General features: G+C 35.7%; 1 protein-coding gene across 5 annotated transcripts in view; it reads left to right on the plus strand.

Annotated features, from left to right (window-relative positions):
• Window positions 1–18,557, plus strand: part of MEF2A (myocyte enhancer factor 2A) — a 176,316-nt gene that overhangs the window by 89,785 nt on the left and 67,974 nt on the right. For all 5 annotated transcript variants that reach the window (XM_061179997.1, XM_061179994.1, XM_061179993.1 and 2 more), the window contains exon 4: window positions 2,566–2,769. In XM_061179997.1, the coding sequence (XP_061035980.1) occupies window positions 2,566–2,769 (204 nt within the window). The remainder of the gene's footprint in view (window positions 1–2,565; window positions 2,770–18,557) is intronic.

The following is an 18,557-nucleotide window of genomic DNA, read 5'->3' on the forward strand; positions in this document are numbered from 1 at the left end:
AACTCTAAACTCCTACTTACACATTTTGATTTATGTTTCAAATATATCACTCTGTCAGGTATGTGGCAAATATACTGTGGGGTACAATAGGTAAAGCAGGAAATCTAATAAGGTGATTATGTAAATAATACACATGAGAGATTATGTAACTTAACCTAGGGCGATATAGTGGTGTAGATAGAAGTGGATAGATTTGGGATATGTTTTAGAGGTGGAGCTAACACAATTTGCTGAAGGATTGGTAGGGTAGATTATTGTGATAAGAGGGATCAAGGATAACTCTTAGATATTATTTGGTTTTGTTTTAATGGATGACGATGGCATTTGCTGAAATGGAGAAGACTGTGGAAAGAGCATATTTGTTGCTTTTAAAATCATGAGGCTGGCTGCAATTACCTAGCAAGGACTGGGGGGGGGGTAAAGAGGAGAAGGGAGCCCAAGTCTAAAGCTCACAGGCACTTCAGTGGGTAGAGGCTGAGCAGAGGAAGAGGATATAGCTCTAAAGGTTGAGAGGAAGCAGTCACTGAAGTAGGAGGAACACCAGGACAGTGTTGTGCCATAAACAACTGGAAAAGAAAATGTTTGAAGAGTGAGAATATGGTCAACTTTGTCAAACGAGATGTATAGTAAGGTAAGAAAAAAAAAATGACCATTGACTTTAATCACATAAATTGAAGGTCGCTGTAATGATATTGACAAGTCTTAGTGGAATCTGGGGACTGGATGTCTGATTGCAGTAAGGTTGAGGAGAAGTTAGAGGCAACAACTATAGATGTTTCTTTCAAACATTTTTACTCTGAAGTAGAGCAGAAAGAGGGGTGAAGAGAAGAGGTGGTAACTGAAGGGGCAGCGTGGAGTCAAAGGAGATGCTAGAGCATGTTTCTAAGCTTGTGGTCTTTGATCTGATAGGAAGGAAACCATGATGAGGGAAGAGAGTGTAGCATATGGAAAGGAAAAGGAACAGAGATGTCAATAATGACAGCAGAGAAGGGAGAGTGTGGAAAAGTACAGATGAAACAATTGAATTGATAGATTTGGTGATGGGAAGTGAGATAGTTGCTGCTTATTTCTGTTTTCTCAATGGTTTGAGGCAAGGTTATCAGTGGAGAGTTGATTTGAGAGAGAGAAGGTAGGAAGTAGCTGACCTGGAGAATGGGATAATGGGACAAATAAGCCAAGTTATAATGTCAGGCAATGTTAAGTGTTAGTTGAGATTTATGGTCATCAGTTTAGAAACACAAGGGGGATGTGGGTGTGAGTGTGCACGCACACTTAATGTTCCCAGTAATTGTCAGCTACTTGCATAAAGATAAAGGGATAATTGGGTAAATGTATGGGGGGTCAGTACTTGGTTGGGGCTGTGCTAAGCAAGTATGTTAATGAGAGAAGAGTAGAGGAGCAAAGGAGTGAAAAATAATGATGGACCATGGAATCTAAAGAGAGAAGAAAGGGCATGAGAATATGTAGATAGTAACAAAGTGGTGAGGTAAATGGATTGGAGGACTTGATGAAGGTTAAAGAATTTCTGGAGAGATAATACAAAATAGGAGAGTTGCATAGAAGGCAAAGTGGAATGCGTGAAATTGAGATTTTGGAGGTGATGTGATTATTGTTTATGGCAGAGTTAAGGTATGGCAGTAGGAGTGCTTGACACGTGGTGGTGGTTGATCATTTTGGAGGTTCGGAGATAAAGGAACTGAGAGGCTAAGGTATTTGCACTAATTTTTTACACAGATGCTGAAGTCACCAGAGATAAGAGCAGGATTAGAATGAGAAGTAGTTATGTGATACTTATCAGTGCATGAGGGACAGGGAGAGTGACCAGGGGTCACCACAAGGAGAGTTTTTGGGTGGTATAAATTTCATTGCTTGACCTTCAAAATATCTGGGGTTTTTAGAGAAGAAGAAAGGAAAATTGAGGAAAGAATGGGGAGCAAAAAGGACATATCTTCCAGACCCTTGAGTACAGGAGATGTAGTATTTAAAAACAAACTAATTAGTCTCTATTTGAGAGGGCTTCAGGTGACATGTTTCAGTTAGAGAAAGAAATATTCAAAGAAGAATTTGAGGACATTGGGGAATTTGCAGATCTAGACTGAATTTCAGTGGGTGCAGTAGAAGAGCTTGGGAAGGAGGAGAAGTATAAATTAGATTAGTGGATTACTTTGTTGTTTAGGGATTAAAGTCTGAGTAATGAATGGATTACTTGAGGTGGGACTTGGTTTTCTAATGCCATTTTAAGCTGAATGATAAGGGGCCACTGATCAACTGTTTCCTTCTCTGGTTCTTTGCCCACTGCAGCAGAGTGGCAGCCAAGGATAAAGGAAGCCTCCTTAGGAGACTGCTCTATTAGAGAGAGCCCTTGGAGGTACAGGATATATGTAGGATTGTAGGCCTTTGGCAAACTGGGGAAGAAGACTCATGTGGAGTATGAAGCTAGGAACCTTTTTCAGCTTTGAAATCAGACTCAGTGTTAAAAGAGAACTCATCTTCAGGTAGCCTGTATTCAAGTACTACTAATAACTTGTAATAAAAATATACTTTTTTTTTTTTTGGATTGTCTAGGTCACTTTTACAAAGAGAAAGTTTGGATTAATGAAGAAAGCCTATGAACTTAGTGTGCTCTGTGACTGTGAAATAGCACTCATCATTTTCAACAGCTCTAACAAACTGTTTCAGTATGCCAGCACTGATATGGACAAAGTTCTTCTCAAGTATACAGAATATAATGAACCTCACGAAAGCAGAACCAACTCGGATATTGTTGAGGTAACATATATCTAGTAATGCCTGAATTGTAGATAATAATTAAATCTTGGTTTAATAACTTTAACTGTCAGGTTGCTTTTTATATTCAAAATATAAATTGGTTATAGATATAGCTTTTCTCTCAATTGTTTCTTAGAAGGGTCTAATTATTGCTATATGATGACCCATTTATGTTATAAGCATATCCTAATCATTGAGAAAAAGTAAACTAGGCTGTTGTACTGTATACATCAGTATAATCTAACATTTCATCTATGATTACTTATTTTGTATGAGTTTTTAAATTAATGTTATAAGAAACTATATCACTTTGGACAGTATGAAGTTATAGTTTTAACAAGTCTTAATTATTTCATTACCTCAGTGACTACCCACAACTTTAAACACTAATGAAATGGAAGGAAATGATGTAAATATTATTTCTATTTTGTTAATAGTGCTTTGGTTGTGGGGGGAGGATTGCCTCATTATTTTTTTTAATCTGTTGCCCTTTGGTATCTCTCATAGTTCTACCAACCTAATTAAGTGAAAATAAAGAAAAAGAGTTTTTTAGAATGATTTCAATCTATTCAGAAAGTGTTTTAAGACAAAACCTTCAAAAAGGAGAACCAATATACTTTCCCCTTCAACTATTTTCTGTTGCAAAAATCTTATAAAAGATAACTTTCTATGTATATTTCTAATAGCATTTTTAATTAGCATTCTTATTTACTTTATCTTTTTTGTTTATACTTCGAGGTTTTGTTTTATTTTTGTTCGAAACGGATTTTTTTTTTCGCTGCTTGAAAAAACATATATGTTTACTTAGTTTCGTAACATTAGAAAACTGTTTCAATAAATTAGAGATTTCCTTGGTTAAAGTACTGAAATCATGGGAAATGATGCAGAACTAGCCATAAAAGAAGAAATGAAGTCCAAATTTAGATTTTATTTGAGAAATTAAAATTAAGATAGAGAAATATACTTTTATTGTGTAGGAATCTGATTTATTTGCCTCCACAGATTATGTTATAGTTCTGAAAATGCATTTTAAATTTCCCCTATATTTTTCTGCCTTAACCATTCCTTTTTAGACAGTAATTGATTGATTGTTACTGCAAAAAAAAAAAATTCTGCTACTTTTATTAGAAAAGTACTTATTTTTTAGCAATTAATTGTTTGAAATGAAAAGTAAAGGTGTAGTATAATTAGAGCTATGATTCCTCTGTTGCTTGATTTTCCCACCATTTTATTTGAGTGGCTCACTCCAGTGTTTATGAAGCTTTTGATCTTGCTTTTGTTGATCACTTCAGTTAAACTACATGGTTACATCTTTAGCCAAACTCCTTAGCGCAGCTGTGTTTTAATCAATTGTAAGTTATTTTATATCATTTAGCTTTTATGGTATATCTTATCACTTATGTGCCATATAAACTGCTTAGTAGACTCTTCCCTGGTTATGTATCATAATGCATTTTGAATCGTAATTTTGTAAATTAGGGGATCTTGGTTTGGGTAAGCTTCATAAAGAGACTTTGTGACGGGCTTTCCTTGAAATAGAAGGTATCCCTGGTGTTTAGTTTACAATGACATCTCATTTTAAAAACCTCTGTGTCTTATCAAAAGCTCCACTGCCTTAAGTCAAACAAAAAAATAGAGTTGACTTTAATAGTGTCAACAAATAGATATTGAAGCTAGTTTCATTATAGAAGGCAATCACCTCCTTAACCCTAACTACTCTGCTCTTTCATTGCAGCAGTTGTTGTTCTTGGCCCCCGGAAGTTGAGGGTACTTCGCACAGCCTAAAGTTTACTTCCTTAGAGAATATGAAGAATATAGTGTGATTTAATCCTCACAGAATTTTCAGACTACCTCAGTCTTCATCTCTGTTGTGGTCAGCAGTCAAAGTGTAAGAGAGTAAATCCCAAACATTTTTTAGCACTCTCCTATATTATAGTTTGCTTTAGTATGAAGCAAATTGCCATCAATTGCCATTTTGATGTTTTATTTTTTTAATTGAATTTCTTAGATATAAATGAACATGAACTTTACCAATAGCTCTTTTTGAAGTTCTGAATTATATAAATACAAGACACATTATGTAAATACAAGACAGAAAACATTGGATTATAAGGGATTTAATTTGTTGTGGTAGGATAAAATTATAAGGCTTAATTCACCTTTCTTGTATGTTAATGTCTTACTGAGTTAATCTTCATTATAAGACAGTAGTGGTTACCCTTGTAAGATGGTCTTTATTCCACATGTAAAGGTGATGCAACTACATCCTCACTAGTAGTGCATACATACCTGAGTTCTTTTTATCAGTTGTGGTGATGGCTTTATGCTAATGCAGCTACCAAGATTGTTGTGAACCAAACTAAATTAACAGGATAAGAGTAATGACAAATACTTGTATAAAGCTTCCTATGGGCCACTTTCTAAGTGCTTTACAAATATCTTATTTAAGGATATTTTTAGAATATCATTTTAAGTATTTTTTCCTTTTATGTATAGTTTCCTTTCAAACAGTTGTAGTAATTGGAAGCAAACTTGTTGACTTGTATTTGTTCATTTGACAAAAATATTTGAGGGACTTCTGTGTGCCAGGGACTCTGCAAAGTGATATTATTTAGAGATTTCTGATTCAAGCCACGAGACTTTTTTTTGTTCTCCTACCTACAGTTTTGTAAAACATTGAGATACACTTTTACCAATGGAAGATTTTATATTAAACCTCTAACAAATTGGTTCCGAACTCTTGGGCCATCTCATGATGTACTCATTCGCTGAGTACATCAGCAATAAATGGAGGCATGAACAACTATAAGTGATCTACTTTAGAGTGTTTCCTTAATGCAATATGACCAACAGTGAAACTAACTGAAAATTTCGCAAACAACTTTCATAAGGCCTCTAACCTGAATTCACCCATTTCCTGTTGCATATATGTTAGTCTTTAAAATTAGCAGGATTTTGCTTTCCCCTAGAACTAAAATATTCTTTGACAGAACCTTGAATATATTAAAATGGAGTCTTCTGTAGATGTATCAATATTTCTATTCTGCTGGATCCTACACACAGGCCCTTTTGGGATGTACTGTGGAGAGAAGAGGGATGGGTGCCCTGTACTGTTAACCACATCTGCATAGTCCATGGCATAAGGATGCACATGTTTTTGCCTGTGGAATTAGATCTAATATGTTTTCTGGGAGCACTATAGAATAAATATAATATAGTAAAAGTAAAAGTAGTTGGTATTTGAATATTGTGACAATAAACAGAGGAATACATGATGCTCACATTTATCTACAGGTATTTTTAACAGATCTACAGAGTGGTGGTTTCTGTCTTTACTTTTCCTTGTTTCATATTATTTATATTTTAAAACTAGTCTCTTAAAATTTTAATAAGTTTTAACATTTTAATCATAGTTGATAAGAATTTTTTCTGTATAGCTTTTTTTTTTTTTAATCAACAGCATTTACGTATTTTAAATTGCATTTAGGTATTTTAAATTAAGGTCTGCAATGTCTTGGATGTATATATCTCCTGTGTTGAGAAAGCTAAATACATGAAAATGGAAATTTACACATTGGTAAATTAGGAGATTGTCATTGGGGTAAACTTTGTAAGAGACTTAATAACTGGATTTCTTTGAAAGGGGAGTATCACTGCTGCAGTTAAAATGACATTTTATTTGAAAATGTTTGTGTACTGCTTTTCAGGAATATATTCCTTTCAAAAAATGAGTTTTACTACTTTATTCCCTGTAGTTCATTAGGAAACATCAAAGATATACATTGTATCTTTTTATATTGGTAAACATTGACACAAAGAAAGGTGGCAGATTTTTGTTTGGTCCTACAAAAGGTAGTAATTTAATTGAAATGTACAAAGAAAATGTTATAACCCCCAAATCTTCTTTTCAGTAAATTGATTTAAAAACTTGTGAACTGTATTATGCAATTTTATAAGAACATTAGATATGACCTGGAGTATTAGAAACTAGAAATGAAAATCACCAATCTAAATAGTTGCCATTATTCATTCACTTTGAATTTATACTGAATAAAAGCCTAGAACCAATACAAGGGTTCTGCATCAAAATAAAAATTATGCTAAAGACATGAAGTGAGGATGTTAGCAGACGCTACACAATAAATGCCTGAGATTACTTTTGTATCTACTTTTCTTTCACTTTGCAATAATATTTGAAATATTAAATATTTCTGCTCATAATATATTTAAATTAGCATTATATATTTAAAATAGTGACTTGGTGGCATTGGACATTCAGTAAATAGCTTGTGTGGTGATTCAGATCATTGTGCTGTCATTTAAGGATGTAAATACAGGGGCCATGGCCAGTTATCTCTCTTATTAATATCTTGTGAACTGTTCCCAAATAGAGGTATTTTCTTCACCACAGGAATACTACAGTACTTAAATTATTATTATTTTTTCACTTGCATTATCTCATTTGATCTTCATATCCAAGTTAAGCTTTTTCAGAAGCAGAAATTGAGACTAGGGTTAAATGACTTGCCCAGAGTCATGTAGCAATTTAGTGGGAAAACTGGGATTAGAACCTAGGCCTTTAACATTATCCCCTCCCTTTGTTCCCCAGTTTACTGAATCCATTGGAGCTCTGGGACATTTCACCATAAATAGATAAGATTTTACACATATACCAGTAATGTATAACATATAGCAAACATGAATAAGTTTTCCTCAATAATGAACAGAAAATTAGCGAAGTAGTTGCAACAAGAATAATATACAACATTTATCAAGTACTTATTATGACCTGGTACTCTTCCCAGGGCTTTTATTTGTATTATCTTATTATATTATTGAATCCCTCTAATTATCCCCATTTTGTAGTTGAGGAAATTGAGGCACAGTGATAAATGAAGTAAGATGATAATTTGTGTTCTAAAGGAAGAGAAAATCTGCTTTTTTGAGTCTTAATAGTTCTTCCCTGCTTTCAAATTACAAAGGAATTTGGAAATAATATCTCAAAGGAAGCTAGGGAATCAATATAGAATGCATCTATCAATTACTAAATAAAAACAGCTGGTAGTAAAAGTGATCATGCCAGGAGTACATTATTTAAAATCAGTAGTTCTCAAAGTGTGGTACCTTGACCAGCAGTATCAGGATCACCAGAGAACTTGTTAGAAATCTAAGTTCTTGGGCCCCACCTCAGACCTACAGAATCAGAAACTTTTGAGATGAGGCCTAAGCAATCTTGTATTAACTTGAAGTAACTTGTCCCAAGTGCAGTGAGACTAAAAGCTTCAAGTTAACATGCAATGTCTTGGCAGTGGTTATCCAGCTTTTAAAATACTTTTATCCCTAAGACTATCCTCTGAAATAATTTCAAGCAGTGAGCAAGCACAAATTGTAACTTTTAAGACCTTCTAAAGAACAATTCAAAGTAGTATGCTGATTTGGTGTGAATTGCAAACTAGGGAACACATTTTGAATGGGTGACCTTTCGATTCAATTCTATATGGTTATACATGCTTCTTTGAGTGTATTTAGGGGGTCTGGTGGGGATGGGTGGGGAGATGGACTCCAGTTCCTCAGCTGAGCAAAAAAGAAAGATAAATGACTTTTGTCTCCTGAGATCATCTAGTTACAGAATTTGAAGGTATGATTATGTTTAGGTTTCCTGACAGTATTATTATGTCCTCAGAGAGCCTTTTTGAGCCAATCAGTTTTTTTCTCCCCATGTTACAGATGAGGAATGGAACAGACAGGGAGTGTTTAAGAGGCTTGCCTAATGTTTTACAGGGCTGCAGTGGAGCGGCAGGGAAAGGGAAAAAATAATGAAACATCTGAAGACAAGACAAAGCTTTCCTCCACCTCCAGCCCCCTGCCCTGCTCTTTTATTCCTAACAGAGCCTGAAGCAGCAGGATGGTGATTCACAGGGTGAGGCATGCAATCCTCATGGCCCTCCTCCTCTTCCCACATGTCCTGCACCATCACCTCACACAGCAATCACCGTAGCTCTTACAATTTCAGTTTTACTCTTTTCATTTTGCTATGTATTTGAATATTATTATTTATCATACAATTATTGGTTTTCATTTATGTGCTTTTTATAAGGAACTATGCATCTCTGCGTGTGATTTTTATTTTCTTGAGGTCAGGTTTTTCTCCATCAGAGATTGATGTTGCTGATATATAAACAGGAGTTCATGGGTGAAAAGGGTGAGAGATATATATATATATATATATATATATATCACTTTATAATATAGCTCACATTTCTGTAATGCATTTCTTGTGATTATTGATGAATACTTTTGTATCCTTTTTATGTCCCTATGTGTCATGGATTGAATGTTTTAGTACTTACGATGAGATAAATTGTTCTTTTTTTCTCGGGAAGTTCTTTGATACATTGACCAAATTTTTGACCAGTGAGAAAAGGAGGGTACAGAGGATTGGGAGAGTGGTCAGAGAAAACTTCCTCTAGAGGTGACACCATCACCTGAGTCCTTTAAAGGATAGGGTTGGAGAGAGAAAAGGGGTTAGAAGAAAGGTGTTGTAGGTCAGGGGGGACAGCTTATGTGGAAAGTAGGAAATGAGGTATAGCATACTTATTTTATGGAATTAAAATCAGCTATGAATAGCTGTAGTTTAGTGTGAAGAGTGGAGAGTGGAAATAGCTAAAACCTGAGAAGTAAACCAGATTCTGAAGAGACGTATAATACCCTTGACTTTCTCCTGAAGGTTTGGGTGCCTATTGAAAGAGCCTAATAGAATAGCTGCCTGCGGTTTTACTGACTCTCTTGCACTTCCCAAGCTGTAAATTCTGTTAGAATTGCATTGTAATTTTTTTGAAAGGGGCTGAAGAGAAGTGAAGAGAAAAGGGTAAAAGTATTGAATGTAATGCATTATTTCTTCATTTTTTAATTTATTGAACTGATATCATATCATGTATGAGGCATTGTACTGGACACTGGGAATATGGTGGTAACTGGCCATATTTCTTCTGTTTTTCTAACAGGATTATGTGTGGCTATTTTATTATCTTACTTCAGAAGTCCCTTTGTTGGATACACTTCAGTATGGATTCAAGGCACTTAGAATCCGAAGATTTTGATGTTTACCACCAAATATTAACCATTCAGCATATAAATAAAATATTATATTACTATTAGAGCTAGAAGCTCATTTAGAGCAAAAGCTGTAGAGTACTCACCGTATTTAACAATGTTATGGGTATGCCTGAAAAGTGAGATATATCTATAGTCTAAGTTGTATTTCAGTTCTCTTATATAAAGGTAGCTAAGGCAGACATGCAGTATACATGCAGTATGCATATACATGCAGTATACATATAGAAAAAAATAAACCAATATTCACATCATACACAAAATTTCTGTGGAATAGAGAGTTTGCATAGGGGAGTAATAAAGGTAAGGAAGAAACAGATTGGGTATAGTTGATGGAATGCCTTGAATACCAGGCTGTGACATTTGCTATTTGTCCTATGGGCATTGGGCAGCCGTTAGAAGTGTTTAAAAGTTTAGGAAGTCAAATAGTTTGTAAGAATACTCATCTGGCAGCAGATAATTAACATTTTAAAAGAAGTTTATACTTTTAAAAATAGACTGTTACCTCACCTCTTAATTATGGTAGCTTTTTAGTAGTGTTGAGATTTGTATGATGAAGAATGCTATTCCACTTGGTTTGAATGGGGAAGAGGGATTAAAGTGGGGATTTAGGCTGTGTTCTAAAGTGTGTAATGTATTCACACATGACACTTTTTCTTAATTGAGCTATAAAAATTTTGAGTACATCATTTGTAGAAAAGGAAATGTTTAGAATTTGACCATAATGTGAATATGGTCAAATATTATTTTATAAATAATCTGTACAATGTGATCTCCTTTAATACAGCAATTTAAAGTATTTTTACTTAAAATCACTTCATTATTATTTATCATGCAAAAATGACAGAATGACCAAAATTATTGTGAAAAGGAGTTTGTGTTATGAAAAGATTTGGAAACCTTGATCTAGTTCTGTACTTTATTTAATTGATAAGGAAGCTGGGGTCCAAACAAAGTAAAGAACTTGTCCAAGATCATACCAGTACATAATGACAAAACCAAGACTTAAATAATGTTCTCTTGAAAGTCTTGGGTCTATCTCAGCGGTCCCCAACCTTTTTGGCACTAGGGACCAGTTTTGTGGAAGACAGTTTTTCCACGGGGGCAGGTGTGGGGGATGGCTCAGGCGGTAATGCGAGCAATAGGGAGCAGCAGATGAAGCTTCACTCGCTTGCCTGCTGCTTACCTCCTGCTGTGCAGCCTGGTTCCTAACAGGCCGTGGACTGGGTTGGGGAACGCTGGATCTCTTTGAAATACTGTAGATCCTTTAAGGCAAAGACTTTGAGAAAGAGCATTAGTATTCTTCCTGGTGGATTCCCACAGATCCAGCACATGGCTTAATAGTGACCTATAAAACTGAGCTAAAAGCAGTGTTACTCACTTCAGTGTTAATTCATTTATGATACTATTAAAAATCCATCAAATGTTACCCAAAGCTAATAAGGACAAAATCATAAAGTATCTTTAAGTGGAAATAAAGCTCAAGAATGAACAGGATGTGATTTTCTTCGCTCTGTAACACTGGAGACGATGCCTTTATTTCAGTATCTCCCCATCTTCCACATCTCCTCCCAGTATATATAACTTCCAACTTTTAGACAAGTAAACAGACTTTGAAAGAAAAAAGTACAAGTGCTTCTGGTGTAGTGCAGTTTATGCATTCCTGAAAATTTTTACAGACTGCAAAACCTATGCAACTTTGTGTTCTGAGCACCAACATAAACTAAAACTAATTAGTAATTGAGAAGATAGTTTGAACTGCTCAGTGAGGCACCTTAATGTAGCTAGTGACTACAAGAGTTGGTATGATAAATTCACCAAATTAATTACTTGAATAGAAATGCTGGCAACACTTTAATTAGGATGGAGGTAGTGGGTTTTAGGACAGTACAGATGGCAATGTAGCAATGAGCCATGGGGGGAAGGGGGGGTTAGCATTAAAGTGGGCATGGGAACCTGCAACAAGGCTGGGAGTACTCCTCTGAAGCCCTCGTTTAAAATTTTCTTATAATACAGATAAATGTTCCTGCTGTCAGGAGGACATTCTCCTTTCCTCCTGAAGGTTGTGATGCTGTTCCCTCTTTCCTGGCTCCCCTTTCCTAGGAAAAATCACCAATGAACCAAAGTGACTTCTTTATTATACTGACATCATTCTCTGTTTATCAGTTTCATATGAGCTAATTTGCATTCCAAAACATGTTTTATAGTAGAGCAGACTACTGTTTAATCATAGAAGGGTTTTTTCTTCCCTTCCTTCCTTCCTTCCTTCCTTCCTTCCTCCCTCCCTCCCTCCCTCCCTCCCTCCCTTCTGAGATAGTGTTCGTCAGCTTATGTTTATCTGAATAAACGGCTGCTATGTAAAAGAAAATTATTCAGAGATGGGAAGTTGTATTATCTTTCTAGTTTCCTTTGCAATATAAAGAAAGTTTTCATAGATTCTATTGGCTTTTGTTTCATATAGTTCTGTTCATTGTAATCTTTTTTTTTTTTTAACATCTTTATTGGAGTATAATTGCTTTACAATGTTGTGTTAGTTTCTGCTGTATAACAAGGTGAATCAACTGTATGCATACGTGTATCCCCTCCCTCTTGCGTCTCCCTCCCACCCTCCTTATCCCACCCCTCTAAGTGGTCCCAAAGCACCGAGCTGATCTCCCTGTGCTATGCAGCTGCGTCCTGCTAGCTATCTATTTTACATTTGGTAGTGTATATATATATCAGTGTTACTCTCTCACTTTGTCCCAGCTTACCCTTCCCCCTCTCCGTGTCCTCAAGTCCATTCTCTACGTCTGTGTCTTTATTCCTCTCCTGCCCCTAGATTCATCAGAACCATTTTTTTTTTTAGATTCCACATAGCTGTGTTAGCATACAGTATTTGTTTTTCTCTTTCTGACTTACTCTATATGACAGGCTCTAGGTCCATCCACCTCACTACAAATAACTCAATTTTGTTTCTTTTTATGGCTGAGTAATATTCCTTGTATAGATGTGCCACATCTTCTTTATCCATTCATCTGTCAATGGACAGTTAGGTTGCTTCCGTGTCCTGCCTGTTGTAAATAGTGCTGCAGTGAACATTGTGGTACATGACTCTTTCTGAATTACAGTTTTCTCAGGGTATATGCCCAGTTGGTAATCTTAATATACCTGGATATAGGACTCAATAGGTACAAATTCCGATGTGATGATTATTCATAATGATAGTAATAAACATTTCCAAAGTTTTTAGTAAGCTGCATGAAGTACTTTCACACTACTTGGTATTTTTATAAATCATTGCCTCAGGTATCTTTCATTATGTGAAATTGAATGCTCAGTGAGGCAACTTTGTGTTGCTAGTGGCTACCACAGTGGGTATTATAGACATACCTGAGATTAACATTAACATTTTTTGTTCTTTTTATTGAGATATAATTCACAGACCATAAAATTCACCATTTTAAATTACACAGTTAGTGATTTTTAGAACATTCACAAGTTTGTACAACCATGAACTCTAATTCCAGAATATTTTCATCAATCCACAAAGAAACTTGGTATCCATTAGCATTCATTTCCCAGTTCCCCTACCCCCCCCCCACCATGGTGGCAGCCACTAATCTACTTTTTGTATCTATGGATTTGCCTGTTCTGGATATTTCGTATAAATGGAGTTATATAATATGTGGTCTTTTGTAACTGGTTTCTTTGATTTAGCATAATGTTTTCAAGGTTCATCCATATTGTGGCATGTATTAGTACTTCATTCCATGGTTAAATAATATTTCATTGTATACATATACCACATTTTGCTTATCCATTCATCAGTTAGGAACATTGGGTTGTTTCACTTCTTGACTGTTGTGAAAATGTTACTGTGAAACTTGTGTACAAGTTTTTGTATGGACATATTTTCATTTCTCTTGGGTATCTCACCATGAGTGGAATTTGCTGGTAGCTCTTTGTTTCTTTTGGGGGAAGTTGATGGTGGAACTCTGGAAAATGTGGAATTCTTTTCAACATTTAACTTTAAAAAAAACAAAAAAAATCATCAAAAAACAACTTTACGGATGTCATTAAAAAATACTTGGCTCATCTTTTCCTAAAATTGTTGACTTTTTAAATTTCAGTAACGTTGGGCCAGGTTATCTGGACCAATTCTTCAACTGAAGACAACTAAAAACGCTTGATGAGTTGTACAGAAACTTTGTTTTAGCATCAAAGAACTGTTAAGGAATATGCCAGGCCAAAATCTAAGAAAATGTTAGAACCTAAAAGGTAAAGAAGTGTTTAAAGCTCTGGCTACCCTGAATCATTTGCCCATCTGGATAAGACAGTTAAAAAACTAAGCTTCAGGTTTCGGTAGTTTCAGAGGCAAGAGGACAGTTATTACTTCTAGGTTTCTGAGTCTAATAGATTGCTTCCCACATCAAGCTGGGACCTCAGGAAGAGGGAAGCTCACTGCCTTTTCCCTACTTGCAAAGGACTGCCAGGAGAATTCTTTTGTGCTGACCAGATAGGGCAAAGAGGAGAAAAAGAAAAGAAGGAAAGAGAACCTGTTTCTGAGAGGTTGTAAAATAAGTACTAGCATTGTGCAGAATCACAAGCCAAAGGAATATAACACAAGAAGTCTGAGAAAAGTAGTGCCCCAGTTACCTCGATAAAGCAAATATATATCCTTTTTGAATAAATGCACCTTATTGTAGGCATCAAAAATCTTCAAATAACCTTTCAAGGCCATTGAGCATCTATCATACAGAGATGACCAAGCATAAAAGAAAACAAGGCACAATAAGCAAAATGCAGCAAGAAAGAGCAGAAACTGATACCTAAATATTTCAGATACTGCTATTATTATACATAGATTATAAGCAATTTCACTTACTATGTTTTAATTTTTTAAAAGCTTGCAAATGTCTGTATGAAACAAGAAATTATAAAACAAGTGATATAGCAGACTTGAAAAGAATGAAATACTTCTGGAAATGAAAAAAATATAATGGCCAAAATTAAAATCTTAGTAGACATATTGCAAGTGTATTTGACATAGCTGAAGAGGAAATTTGTGAACTGAAAGAAGAAATTATCTATAATGCAACACAAAGAGATGAAAAGGTGGAAAATACCAAGAGGTTGAGAGAAGAGGAGGATTGTTTAGAAATTCTAGCCTAAATTTAACTGGCATTCCTGGAGGGAAGAGAATGGGGCAGAGGCAATATTTGAAAAGATAATGACAGAATTTTCCAGGATTAATGAGAGTCTATAGTCCTCAGATTTAAGAAGCCCATCAAATCCCAGGCAGAGTTAAAAACCCTTTTAATCTCTACATAGACATATTACAATGAAACTGCAGAAAACAAATGACAGAGAAAAATTTAAACACATTATCTTCAAAGGAGTGCTGACGGATTCTAAACAACAGCAAATGAAATCTGTAGTCAGTGAAATGATATCCTAAACGTGCTGGGAAAAAAGGAGTTGGAATCCAAGTTAGAATTCTATATCCAGAGAAAATATCTTCAAAAATGAGGGCAAAACACCAGTGTATCAGCTTTGCAACTAAAGCACCTCAGAGTTTTGAAGAAAGGGTCAAAACCAAGTCAAGTCAGACTGCTGTGGTAAGAAAGCAGTCTTCATGCAAAGATCATATGACCTCTACAAGCTTCATGTGGACAGTGACCCATGTCTGGTTTTTTCTTTTTTTTAACCTCTTTGTTGGAGTATAATTGCTTTACAATGCTGTGTTAGTTTTTGCTGTATAACAGAGTGAATCAGCTATATGTATGCATATATCCCCATATCTCCTCCCTCTTGCGCCTCCCGCCTACTCTCCCTATCCCACCCCTCTAGGTGGTCACAAAGCATGGAGCTGACATCCCTGTGCCATGCAGCTGCTTCCCATAGCTATCTGCTTTACATTTGGTAGTATATATATGTCAGTGCTACTCTCTCACTTCATCCCAGCTTACCCTTACCCCTCCACATGTCCTCAAGTCCATTCTCTACGTCTGTGTCTTTATTCCTCTCCTGCCCCTAGATTCATCAGAACCATTTTTTTTAGATTCCATATATATGTGTTAGCATACGGTATTTGTTTTTCTCTTTCTGACTTCACTCTGTATAAGAGACTCTGGGTCCATTCACCTCACTACAAATAACTCAATTTCGTTTCATTTTATGGCTGAGTAATATTCCATTGTATATATGTGCCACATCTTCTTTATCCATTCATCTGTCATTGGACACTTAGGTGCGTACCATGTCCTGGCTATTGTAAATAGTGCTACAGTGAACATTGTGGTACATGTCTCTTTTTGAATTATGGTTTTCTCAGGATATATGCCCAGTAGTGGTATTGCTGGGTAATACAGTAGTTCTACTTTTAGTTTTTTAAGGAACCTCCATACTGTTCTCCATAGTGGCTGTATCAACTTACATTCACACCATCAGTGCAAGAGGGTTCCCTTTTCTCCACACCCTCTCCAGCCTTTATTGTTCATAGAGTTTTTGATGATGGCCATTCTGACCGGTGTGAGGTGATACCTCATTGTGGTTTTGATTTTCATTTCACTAATGATTAGTGATGTTGACCATCCTTTTCATGTGTTTGGCAATCTGTATATCTTCTTTGGAGAAACGTCTATTTAGGTCTTCTGCCCATTTTTGGATTGGGTTGTTTTTGTTTTTGATATTGAGCTGCATGAGCTGCTTGTATATTTTGGAGATTAATCCTTTGTCAGTTGCTACGTTTGCAAATGTTTGCTCCCATTTTGAGGTTGTCATTTCGTCTTGTTTATGGTTTCCTTTGCTGTGCAAAAGCTTTTAAGTTTCGTTAGGTCCCATTTGTTTGTTTTTATTTCCATTTCTCTAGGAGGTGGGTCAAAAAGGATCTTGCTGTGATTTATGTCATAGAGTGCTCTGCCTATGTTTTCCTCTAAGAGTTTTATAGTGTCTGGCCTTACATTAGGTCTTTAATCCATTTTGAGTTTGTTTTTGTGTATGGTATTAGGAAGTGTTCTAATTTCATTCTTTTACATGTAGCTATCCAGTTTTCTCAGCACCACTTATTGAAGAGGCTGTCTTTTCTCCATTGCATATTCTTGCCTCCTTTATCAAAGATAAGATGACCATATGTGCGTGGGTTTATCTCTGGGCTTTCTATCCTGTTCCATTGATCTATATTTCTGTTTTTGTGCCAGTACCATATTGTCTTGATTACTATAGCTTTGTAGTATAGTCTGAAGTCCGGGAGCCTGATTCCTCCAGCTCCATTTTTCTTTCTGAAGATTGCTTTGACTATTCACGGTCTTTTGTGTTTCCATACAAATTGTGAAATTTTTTGTTCTAGTTCTGTGAAAAATGCCATTGGTGGTTTGATAGGGATTGCACTGAATCTCTAGATTGCTTTGGGTGGTATAGTCATTTTCACAATGTTGATTCTTCCAATCCAAGAACATGGTATCTCTCTCCATCTGTTTGTATCATCATTAATTTCTTTCATCAGTGTCTTATAGTTTTCTGCATACAGGCCTTTTGTCTCCTTAGGTAGGTTTATTCCTAGGTATTTTATTCTTTTTGTTGCACTGGTAAATGGGAGTGTTTCCTTAGTTTGTCTTTCAGATTTTTCATCATTAGTGTATAGGAATGCCAGAGATTTCTGTGCATTAATTTTGTATCCTGCTACTTTACCAAATTCATTGATTAGCTCTAGTAGTTTTCTGGTAACATCTTTAGGATTCTCTATGTATAGTATCATGTCATCTGCAAACAGTGACAGTTTTACTTCTTCTTTTCTGAGTTGGATTCCTTTTATTTCTTTTTCTTCTCTGATTGCTGTGGCGAAAACTTCCAAAACTATGTTGAATAATAGTGGTGAGAGTGGGCAACCTTGTCTTGTTCCTGATCTTAGAAAAAATGCTTTCAGTTTTTCACCATTGAGAACGATGTTGGCTGTGGGTTTGTCATATATGGCCTTTATTATGTTGAGCTAGGTTCCTTCTTTGCCTACTTTCTGGAGAGTTTTTATCATAAATGGGTGTTGAATTTTGTGGAAAGCTTTTCCTGCATCTATTGAGATTATCATATGGTTTTTCCTTCAATTTGTTAATATGGTGTATCACACTGATTTGCGTATATCGAAGAATCCTTGCATTCCTGGGATAAACCCGACTTGATCATGGTGTATGGTCCTTTTAATGTGCTGTTGGTTTCTGTTTGCTAGTATTTTGTTGCGTATTCTTGCATCTATGGTCATCAGTGATATTGGCTTGTAGTTTTCTTTTTTTGTGACATCTTTGTTTTTGGTATCAGGGTGATGGTGCCTCGTAGAGTGAGTTTGGGAACGTTCCTCCCTCTGTCCTATTTTGGAAGAGTTTGAGAAGGATAGGTGTTAGCTCTTCTCTAAATGTTTGATAGCTCTTCTCTAAATGTTTGATAGAATTCACCTGTGAAGCCATCTGGTCCTGGCCTTTTCTTTGTTGGAAGATTTTTAATCACAAGTTTCAATTTCAGTGCTTGTGATTGGTCTGTTCATATCTTCTATTTCTTCTGTTTCAGTCTTGGAAGGTTGTGCTTTTCTAAGAATTTGTCCATTTCTTCCAGGTTCTCCATTTTATTGGCATATAGTTGCTTGTAGTAATCTCTCATGATCCTTTGTATTTCTACAGTGTCAGTTGTTACTTCTCCTTTTTCATTTC

This window comes from Eubalaena glacialis, chromosome 2, assembly GCF_028564815.1.
Source record: "Eubalaena glacialis isolate mEubGla1 chromosome 2, mEubGla1.1.hap2.+ XY, whole genome shotgun sequence".
Taxonomy (NCBI): domain Eukaryota; kingdom Metazoa; phylum Chordata; class Mammalia; order Artiodactyla; family Balaenidae; genus Eubalaena; species Eubalaena glacialis.